The sequence below is a fragment of the Epinephelus moara genome, chromosome 18, assembly GCF_006386435.1.
Source record: "Epinephelus moara isolate mb chromosome 18, YSFRI_EMoa_1.0, whole genome shotgun sequence".
NCBI classification, from domain to species: Eukaryota; Metazoa; Chordata; class Actinopteri; order Perciformes; family Serranidae; genus Epinephelus; species Epinephelus moara.
Window position 1 is genome coordinate 39,560,226 of NC_065523.1, and position 11,527 is coordinate 39,571,752.

Genomic DNA, 11,527 nt, shown 5'->3' on the forward strand with positions numbered 1-11,527 from the left:
CCCATTCAAAGTTTGACATTTCAATCGGTTGCTATAGCGCCCCCCTTTGGCCAATTGATGTAATATTGCTTCATTGGCATCCTCCCATGACCCTCTACCACTGTGCCAAATTTCACATGGATTGACCAAGTCAGTGAGGAGAAAAACATGGAACACACACACACACAGAGTTTTCATCATTATATAGTAAGATAAAAGGCAATAGAAACTTAGAAGAGATGGATATTAATACATTTATTTAAAGTACAGTGTCAGCATGAAAACTGCTGCCATCCTGATGAACAACTCAGAGAAATGAGCCCAAACAGATGTGATCTACGGCAGGAAACTAAAACTCTTTAAATTCAGCTTGTCAGAGACCCCTAACTTTTACCAAACTTTTACGTCTATTTTTCTAAAATAAAATTGATGGTGAAACAAAAAGCACGAGCCTGATGTTTGAATTGCAAAACTAACATTTCATCAAACTTCTGACCGCGCTCCTGAGTTTCCGTGCAACACCCAGTTTCCAAAACATACTGTAGTGTCCTGTCATTTAAAACAGCAGCAAGCCTCCGTCCTGTTGCTTCAACCACAGTGGCCCACAATGCATTGCTCCATACAGTACCAGACTTTTTTACACCGTCATGTGTGTTAGTCAAGTCAAGTCAAATTTATTTTTATAGCACATTTAAAACAACCTCGGTTGACCAAAGTGCTGTACAGTTCCTCCAAATATAAATAAATAAATGAATGAATAGCACAAACATAAATTATCAATAAAATCAACAATAGGTTTAGACAATAAAACATCAACACAAGAGTAAAGGTAAAATACAAATAAAAGCTATAGAAGACATGTCTGTCTCAACTTGTTAGTGTTGGAGATTGGCTGTAGATTAACAGCAGTGTGTATAATACTGTCTGTGGATTAGTGCCCCAAACAACCCCAATTCAAAAAAATCAGCACTGTCTCTTTAAAGCTGCTGTCAATGAAACTTTAAACTTCCTGCAAACACTTTTCACATTAAAAGCTATTCAGCAGCTCTTAAAGCGTAATCCCTCCCTTTATTTGTTGGCTTTTAATTTGTAGAATCCTGATTCTGATTAACGTTTGAACAAGTTGAACAAACATGTTCCCAAATTTGCAGTGGTTTAATTATCTTTGAAGAGTTTGTTCACATTTTTTTATTTATTATTATTATTATTATTATTATTATATATTTTTTTATTAGTTTCGGATGCTATTTCTTTAAATTTAAAACCGTCAGAGTAAATTAAATTTTGTGTTCAAACTCGCTCTCTCCCGCAGATCAAAATGGACTCTCAGATGACCAAGCAGGCTCTGAACGAGATCGAGACCCGACACACCGAGATCATCAAGCTGGAAAACAGCATCCGCGAGCTGCACGACATGTTCGTCGACATGGCCATGCTGGTTGAGAGCCAGGTACATGACATCAGAGCAGGAAAGGCGAGCGTGCCAGAGATTGTTCAGGTATCATACGTTAAACTCTGTGGCGTATGCGTGTTTGTTTTAGGGAGAGATGATTGACAGAATTGAGTACAACGTGGAACACTCCGTCGACTACGTGGAGCGAGCCGTATCCGACACCAAGAAGGCCGTCAAATACCAGAGCCAGGCTCGCAAGGTAACACGCTGATCCCAAAAATATAAAACTGTCCATTTACAAGAGGAAACTTGAGTTAACCACCCTGCGTGTCTCCTTCCTGTCGCCCTGCAGAAGAAGATCATGATCATCATCTGCTGCGTCATCCTGGGCGTGGTCCTGGCGTCGACCATCGGCGGCACGCTGGGCTTCTAAGATGCTCCGCCACCCGCCGCTGTGACGACCGACACCGACCGACCGTCTGACCGCCAGCAGAGAAAAGAAACACCAACGACAACAACACAAAAACTTGAAACACAAATGCAAGACAGATAACCAATCAGCTAGGAAGAGATAACAATCCAATCACAGATAAGAGGAAACACCACGGGGTTGGGTGGGGTTCAAAAAACAAAGACAAAAAAAAAAACACAATAAAAACGCCATCACATTATAGCTGACTTAAATACATAACATATACAAAAAGAGGGTACAAATAAGCCTACTATTTATTACAGATGTACATGTAAATGTATTGAACATATGAAGCAACACATGGGTTAGCTACCTGTAAAAAAATATGACTTATAATATGACATTTACTTGTTTGTTTGTTTGTTTGTTTTGCCTTTTTTTCTTATTTTTTAACAGTTTCTTTCGTTTTTCGGGAGTCTCCGAGGACAGTGATGGTGACTGCTGCTGGGTGCGCGTTCTACAGGACCAGCGCTCCAGAGCCGAACTTTATTTCTTTGTTTCTTACGTTTAAATTTTTCAGTTGAGGTTCTGGAGCCGAGCACGTTCGAGAACGTCACAGAACGCGTTCTCCATAAAAGTGCTCGGCTTTCCAGTCAAGGTTTGTCCCACTAGAGGATGAGAAAGAAAAATCTTGTTCTGGAGCACAGACGGGAACAGAGTGAGGTTCTGGAACGCTGTCCCGCAGGATAAGCACCCACTGGCGTTGGTAGAACCAACTTTATCCCCTTGTTTCTGGGAGGGAGGGACCGACCTCGCCATTGGCTCAGCTGCCTCTTTAGACCACCTATCATTGGTTGCTCACTCCTGTCATTCACCTCAGTCAGCCTGTTAAATTAGCATAGACTGGCAAAGCCCAACCTGGCCGAACGCCATTTATAAAACGCCGTGGAAAGAGCGTGACACGCCGCCCACTGAACTGTTTTTCACAGCCACCTGATTGGTTGAGAAAACACAACCAATCAGACATTTGTGTCTGGCAGGGGTGTCACTGCAACGTGGCAGGTTTCCACAACAACAGCCTCCCCTTCCTGTCACATCTATCCAACCAAAGAGCAGGGGGAGGGAGGGGCTCTGGTGTCCTGCTGAATTTAATCTGAAAACGTGACATTTGACTGACAGGTGAACGGTGGGAAGGAAGCGGGGATAGGAGGAGGAGGAGGGTGCGAAGGAGGGTGGGACGAGACGGACAGTCAATCTATGCAGTTTAGGTAAGAGGAAGACGACTTGTCCCGCCTCCACCCAAGATAGCCAATGAGGATCGGGGGTTCACATTAGCGCACCAAAAGGCTCATCGCACTGATCGCTGTCGAAAAGTCGTAGTCGAGGCCGGGTGTCGTCTCCAAGCTGTCACAACTGTTCTTCCGGAAGATTCTAAAAAATGAAGAGAACACATTAAAAAGTAAAGAAGAAAAATAAACGAAAACTTTATTAACAAACAAGCTCGACAACAAACGAGATGGACAGAAAATGTCGAGACCTCTGAAGATGCTGGCGTGCCCTGGTTACCTGAGTGTCGTGGTAATATCGTTGCGTTATTTTGTTTTTTAATGGGGAACGTTTGTTGCTTCGTTGTTCCGTGGTGCTGCTGTTTTAGTGCGTGCGTGACGTGTCCCGTGACGTATCGGCCTGACATCATTTAGCGGTTACTGTTTAGTCTGTATGGTTTGATGCATTTGCCTGTTTCCTCCCTGCATCCCTTCATCTCCTGCCTGAGTGTGTCTGCGGACTGTGATATGTGACTTCACATCATTTAAATACCTGAGTTGCACAGGTGCTACTGAACAGGAGAGGCTTTTCCTATTGGTGGATTTCCTCCGTGGAAGGTGGAACATGTGACACACACACATTCATGTACATTTACAACATGCCACTTGCATGATATACCTTTAACTTTTCACACAGACACGCCGGAAAATCCCCCCCAACATACACACCCTCCTGCGTTACATATCAGCCAGTGCTAGTGTTAGACTGGGTCGCTTAGCATGCTATAGCGTTAGCTCGTGTTACATGTAGGTCGTGTAGAAGCTGCTTGTTGGAAATGATCACAAGTTATCTGGTCTTTTTTAATGTTCAAGACACTTTCCGTGTGTCCAGATCAGCGTTGGGGAAGGAATAAAACTCAAGAAATAAGACAGGAGGAGTGAAATTCCTCAGCTCATAAATAGTGATTTGACAAAATAATCGTGACACAAGGTTCACTCACTCGCTTTCTCCAGATCATTTAATCACATCTCACAATCTTGCTATTCAGTTTTGGAAAAGGCTGGTTAGCCAGTAGCTCATTAGTACGATTATTTTGTCAAACTAGTTGAATTTGAAAAAGCAAAGCATTTTCTTTTCTGTTGGTCCCCTTACAAACCTGTAATACACAGAGAGTAAATGTATTATTGGCTAGCGTTAGCATTAGCAGTTAGCGGTATGTCTGCACAAGAGGACGGGACTTTCACGCTAGAAAAAAATCATCACTGATTAATGTCCCAACGCTGATCCAGATCAGAGCAACGCTCACGTGTGTTACATTTGCATGTTTTGTTTCGTTACTGTTGACGTGGTCCATGTTGAGACGTAACAAAAAACTGTGTGTGTTACTCCAAACTGGACACACGGATGTGTTGAAAATGACTTCACAGTATTGTGACTCTGGCTTTAGGCCGGAGGGGGTGAAGGAGGAAGGTTTGTCCGTGTTCAGGCTCTGTGATACGGAGATACGTCTTCCTCTGTTGAGGCCTACGCTGGACAATCCTGCAGTTACATCACAATCACTGTCAGGGTTACAAACACCACCTTTAACTCTGTAAAATCAGTCTACACTACACTTGGTGTCAAAGCAATAAACTCAGTTTGATGTTGTTAAGTTTTATTTAACAAAAAAAGTGTTAGCTAGCTAGCTTATTGTGTACAGGCTGCAAAGTGAGCTAAGTGGTTTCGCAAAGACTTCAGAGCTTCGATGGACGTGAAATTCTCTTGATTGAATCATCAGTTCAAAAGATGCAAAACTCTTTTAAAAGTATCTGGTTCTTTGATTAAAAGTCAAAACCACTTTGCAACTCGATCGTTCTGGAAAGCTTCGACAAGAAGCTAACATTGTTTAAAGTGTTGTTGGCAAACAGACATCACAGTATCTGTCCAACACAGGACCACGTTAGCTGCTTTGTCGTGGCTAACGGTACTTGTAGGCGATCCACGAGGGAGTCGTCACTGCTTTGTTGAATGTGTGTTTTCTTGGGATAGTTAGCGCTGTTAGCTGTAGATGTCTGTGATGTTGTATTAGTCACTAGATAAAATATAAAGGACGAAGATTTTTAGCTTCAGGTTTGGAGAAGAGTGGAGGTGGGAGTTTTTATTTTATTCTTTGACTTCCCAAAACCAAAACTTAACTTGTGTGTTCACCAAAGCTTCGCCAACACCCCCAACCCCTCCAAGCAGCAAGATCCAATAGATGTTTGTTCGAATGAATCGTTCGTAGGTCTAGAATAATTTTACTCTGCTGTTGTGTTGTTAACGTTCATGGCTACGTTCTGTCTTTGTAGGTGTTTTTCTGTTTTTTGGCTGTAGTATGGACTGAACCTGTCCACGAATATAAAATAATGTTTGTAAATGAAACCCAAGCTACTTGTTTCACTCACATTTCCCACGCGTCTTCGGACTCTTTAAGAGCTCTGCTTCATTTGGGAAAGTCCAGGCATGTTGTGAGCCAATCGACGAGTCCAGGAAACTAAACGGACTTGTTTGTTAACATACATTTAACCTCCTCCAATCACAGTGCTTCGTTCATCACCTGCCAGTTACATCATAATGTCAGCCACACAATATTTAATTCAGTTACATGTTTTCGAAGGTCGATGGTTGTCAAGGTGATGTCACAGTCGTCACGGTAGTCTTGCAATGGTTTGGTGGTGGATAAAAATCAGCATTGTGAGGATGCCGTCGTAGCACCAGCCAGCTTGTTAACACTGATGTTTCTTTGCCGTGTGTGTGTGTGTGTGTGTGTTTTCTGTAAACTTCCTGTCTGGCAGTCATCCATCAGGCCCTGCCGCCATCCTCCCGGGAAAGAAAACACAGACAAACGTCACGAAACCATGAAGGTTGTGTTTAATTTAACGTCTTGGTGAAAGATAGGATGTTTGTCCGAGTATTCTGTCCCCTGTCCTTTTGTCTTCCCTCTTCCTGTTTGTGTTGTAGTTGTTTGGTTGTACAAAAAGATGACGTTGAGGATTTGGAGTCTGCCCCTTCCCCTCCCCGGCGGCCCATCCCGTTGTGTGTAATAATGATAATAATAATAATGATGATGATAATAATAAAAAAGGCATGCAAAAGCGTTGTGGAGTTTGCATGATGGTGTTTTTTGTACCCCACCCCCAACCTGCCCTCCATGTCGTGCACTTTACCGCTCATCAGACCTGTCTTTGGTTAGCACGTTAGCTAACTTGTTCCTACTCAATCTGCATTCTCAATCCTTTTTTTAATCTAAAAGTTGAACACATGTTGGCGTTACATGTCCGCACGTGTTCATTTGTAACATTGTCGGAACAGTTGTTGTATTTTTAAGGTGTTTTGTTCGAGGAGCAGGTTGATATTTAAATGTCAAAATACGCTGCCACAACTTCAGACATCCTGTCCCCTCCCCAACCCCTGACATGGACCTCCAAACCTCCCGCTGGGTTACACACCACTGTCACCATCTGATCTCTGTGCTGTTTGCTTCCATGGCTGCATTTATGTTGTGTTTTTGTGTTAATAATCGGTCTGACACCCTTCGACCTGTAGGCTAACCTCCCGTCGCCCCTCCACTTGGCCTTGTGTGTGTGCAGCATGCCTCCCTTCCTCTTCAGTGAAACAAGATTGGTGCATTAATGTATGAATGTTTGTGTGTGTGTTTGTTCGGAGCAGCACGAGTTTGTTTTAATGTGCGAAGCATCCGATCGCAGGTCCACGGGTTGCAGCCGTTTGAAGAATTCCACTTTGTTTTTTTGAAAATTGTGACAGATGGGAAGAGAAAAGAGATCAGACATATTTATGGACACCATGATCACTGTTATTATTCTATTTATTAAAATTCAAACCAAAGCGTTTTTTGCCCTCCCCTCATGTGTTCTCAAAACGTTCGCCGCTAATATCAAAGAGCACAACGCGAGTCAAGTTTACAGTGAGACGTTCGTCACAAATGGTGAAAAAACTAGAATAAAAAAAACCATCAAATGCTACCGTAACTTTGAAAGCATAAGCCCCCCCCCCTGCCCGCCACCAGCCCTCACTGCATGTTGGTCTATCTGCCAATCAAACCAACAAAGCTACCCAACAGTTATCTCACGCCACAACAATGATGTCTGCCTCCACACCCCCTTTCCTTTTCTTTTCACCCGTAGACGTTAGTTTGTGATCTGATTAGTGAAAAATATGACGCATAATCATCTGTGAAAAATTTGCATCCACGCTTCTCCTCCACTCGAGGCATATACGGAGACAATGGTGGTGCTTTCTTATTCTATTTATTAATTGCTGTTATTCTTGTTATTTTGGTGTCATTTTCTGTACAGCTTGTTTTTCAGTCTCTGTGTTCTCACCACAGGATCACTGCTGCCCTGCAGGTCTGAAGGGTTCGTTAGCAAGTCAGCCAACCGACCAGCTCGCCTCTTCTCTTATAACTCCTCGCCACAGTCCCCCATAATTTTAGCTGTGCACAAAAACTAGCATCAGGTAAATTACAATGAAGCAGCACTAGCTAACGATGCTTCGTAGTAATTCCTCATCAACTGAACTCTGCTGCGGGACTCGTCACCTCCTCTGCACCATGTCGTCGACAAAAAAAAAAAAAAAAAAGGTCTAACTTGGAAATTTGAAGGAAAAGATGGCCGACTGGCGTTAGAGTTGTTTTAGCTGAGAGTGGTTTTACAACAACTCTTCCCGGAAGATGATGGCAACATTTGTACGTGGTGTCCACATGGGACTGTCCACAGGTTCCATAAACGCCTACATTGGTGGGTCCCAGATAAGATGCCCATCTTGGTACCCACGTAGCTCCAGCATGGCCCACGTGGGTAAACCTCCCCATGTGGGAATTTTGCATTAAGCTAATATCAAACCTGTGGACACTCACATGGGCCCCACGAACAAACATTGTCTGGTAATCCACCAACAAATCTCCGATTGGCACTTTTCTTTCTATGTGGGAATCATTGGCAGTGATTCTCTGAACCCTTGCCAGCAGATTTGCACCACCTAAAAATAATTTGCAAATAATGTTGAATAATTTCTGAATTCCTGCTGAGCATGTGCAGTGGAGGTAACAAATCTTTCACTGTGACTGGGAAACAATCAGAGGCTGACAGACATCATCTACAGCGCTCGCTAACGAACTCCCGTAAACCTCCAGGGAGCAGTTTCCTGTGTGTGAGCGAGGACTGCAGCCTTGTCAACTAAAGTCACATATATAGGCAAGAATATATATATAAACCTTACATCAACATTTCTATACCTGTGTGTACGTGGCTCTGCGGCCATCACCGTTTCTATTGGCCGTGTACAGTTGTTGTCAGAGCGGGGTACAGGAAGCAGGAAAAAATCATCCAGAGAGAGTTTGGGTGCGACACCACGACTCCAAAGATTGACTTACCATTAGCCGTTAGCCGCTAGCCGTTAGCCGTTAGCCTGCCTGTGGAAGTAACTCAGAGTATTGTTTCACACACATGTTGAAAAATGACTTCCTGAAGTCTGAGGTAATTTTAACGTGTGCAGGCTCGATGCGCTCTGCAGTTATTTCTGCAATTGAATTTTTCAGTTTCAATCAGCAGCACATCGTCTGCAGACGCGTGTCTGTCTTCCAAGTTTGTACCTAGCAGAAACCGAGTCACAAGACTGTGAGGATTCCAGTTAGTCGTGCTTTCTTTTCTTTGTTCCTCCGTTGTCGGACGATTAAACTCTTCTCTGATGATTTTTGTCTTCCTGAAACAATTTTCAAAAACCAAAACCTGTTCAGTGCCCTGCTCTGGAGGATGAAATGAAAACGTTTGTTGATGTGTTCGTCGCGGCTTCGACCTGCTCGCAGCCGCGACTTGATACTAATTGTTGTTTCTGATGACAATTTCTTTAATGCTCCACCCACATGTCCTTCTGCTCGCTCCATCCTACGAGACAGTATTTCAGTTTGAATCAGTGTTTTTTTCCCTAGTGGGAGGGTGGGAGGAGTCTGGGGTAGGGGCATGAAAATAGACCACGCCCACACGGTCTCTGCCATAGCAAGTAGGAAAGACACTTAAATAACATTGTAATGATCATTATTATTATTGTTATTATTATTATTATTACCATAAATGACAAATAAAAATGCAGTAAAACATTTGCAAAAACCCAGAGGGAACGAACGGCTTCACACACAAAGTGATCAAACATCTAAACTTTAAAAAAGGGAGGTGATGATGATTCTATAATAGCAATGATTTAAAGAAGTACAAAAGGAGTTATGTTATCATAAATAATAGTAGTAATATTGAATATTGAATGCTCGCAATTTTGTCAAACTGAAACTGGATTCTTTGTGTTATGTAATTATTGTAAATAACTTCAAAGAGAGAAAAAATGACTTGCATGTCTATGTATAAATCTACTGAGATATCTATTCCCGTCAAAGTTGACCAGTAGTTCGATCTCTGTCCTTTTTTGCCACTTTCATTTCCCCCCGCGGACATTGCCTGTCCTCCCCTCCACCTCCACCTCCACCCCTTCAACCCCCCCCACCCCCCCATCGCCACCCCCCACCCCCAATCTCAGCAGCCCTTTTATTCTTTCTGTGTGGCTGAGAGACGACAGCAGAGAGACGGAGACACATAGCTTCCAGCGTCCTCGTCCGCCAGTTCAGACAGTCTTTACACCAGCCTGCTGACACAAAGAAAATGTATGATGGTGTTTTCTGTCGATGTGCTGTCGTACCTTTTTTTTTCAGGTCTCTTTGTTTCCCTCTAAAAAAAGGGCAAAATCCATTTAGACAGGAAGTGAAGAGGTCGCGTGTGTCGGCGGGTTTTTGTAAACACAACCACACCTCCGCCCATCACCCCAGTTCCAGAGGCTCCACCCACTGGCTCCTCTGATGAAAGTGCTTCCCTCCATATTTGGAAAATTAACCCCGCCTCCAGGGCTTTCTAGGCCATGCCCCCTGATCACTTAGCGGGTTTCCGAACTCTCTCTGTCTCTCTCTGTCTGACTCGATGTCTCTCAGCCACAGCTAGCGAGCCAAAATACAAACCTAAAACTTGGTCTCTTTACTGCCGTGTCCCCCCCGACTTTAGCCTGCACCCGGACCAGATAATAGCCAGATCCCGAGATGCAAGTGCCCGAGTAGTCCATGTAAATGTCAGCCTGTTTGATTGGCATAAGCAGCCCTGAGACAGCGGCAGACTCGGTGACAAAGACGTGCTGTGTTGCTTATCCCCATCAAACGATCCCTCCGTCAGGATTCACTGCGTGGATCGAGTTCTGTCAGAAAAATCACATGACCATCAGCTGCTACGAAGACTTCATCTTCATCTAAAGACTCATAAGACCTGATTTCTGACTGATCTTCACGCAAACAGCAACCAAACCACAATCTGAACCCGTCAACAGAAACACCTGAGTCGTCTTCTTGGAGCATCTTAAGACTGATGTGATCTCGTAAGTCTTAAGATGCTTTCGGAAGAAGTGCCAAAAAACCACATAAAGTGTTTCTGTGTCCCCTCGGCCCTCCTGACGTAACCTCAAACCTCCACAGTCTTCCTTCTACGTCATTTAGTCCTCTCCTCGTTCCTGGAGGAGGTCTCAGCTTCAGTTTCTCAAAGGTGTCGAAGTGCAAGAGATTGCAGGAAGGTCACACAGATCTGAGCTATCTGCAGGTCATTGGGTTTTTACCCGTCAGACTCCAGGAGGTAGCTCCGATCTGTGTCGAAGAGACATGATAACTGATTCTGGATTCATTCCGCCTCATGCCTTCGATGGGTTTGAGGAACACGGTTCTCCAGAGTCGCCACCTAACTTGGGGCCTGGTCTCTAGCCTCACACAGGCCTACCGTAACAAAGCGTGCAATATACAGAGAAACAAGGGCTTTCTTTATCATGCAGAGGCGTTCAGGCCCGGCCACCGCGCTGCGACCCCCTGCAGGAACTCCATCAGCAAAATCACCCGTTGTAGACGCCATCACTGCGGGACCTTCGGGAGTCACCCGTGACAAAATCCCCCACAAATGCACAAATTTGAAACAGTCTGTCTCGGGGGAAATGGCAGACGAGAGACCCGAAATAGTTCCAAAATTTAAAAAAAACAAAAAGAGGACAGGGCCGTCGTGCTCACACGCAACTTTGACCGGAAATGCAACTTGTGTCCCGTTTTTTTTGTGTGTGTATGTGTGCGTAGCGTAATGTAAAAGCGATCTGTCCCCCCCCTCCCCTCCCCTCTCCACNCCTCCCCCTTCTCTCTCTCTCTCTCTCTCTCTCTTTCTCTCTCGCTCTCTCCCCTCTGCCCCCCCCCTCTTCATGGATCTTTAAGATGACAACTCTATGCAGATGCTGTCTTTTATAAGTGTGTCAAAATTTTAATTTAAAATAAAAACTTTAAAAAAAAAACAAACCCTGACAGACATATTGAAATGATAACAAAAAATGAATAAAGAAAAGGATTGTTCAGTGTACTTCCTGTTTCCTGTCTCTTCCAT

The 11,527-nt window shown here is 43.9% G+C and overlaps 1 protein-coding gene across 1 annotated transcript in view; it reads left to right on the plus strand.

Moving 5' to 3' along the window:
• The window catches only part of stx1b (syntaxin 1B), a 73,435-nt gene extending 62,157 nt beyond the window's left edge, over positions 1 to 11,278 (plus strand). The window contains exons 8-10 of the mRNA XM_050068444.1: positions 1,292 to 1,429; positions 1,521 to 1,631; positions 1,725 to 11,278. Coding sequence (XP_049924401.1) covers positions 1,292 to 1,429; positions 1,521 to 1,631; positions 1,725 to 1,805 — 330 coding nt within the window. The 3' untranslated portion in view covers positions 1,806 to 11,278. The remainder of the gene's footprint in view (positions 1 to 1,291; positions 1,430 to 1,520; positions 1,632 to 1,724) is intronic.
• Positions 11,279 to 11,527: the final 249 nt, after the last annotated feature.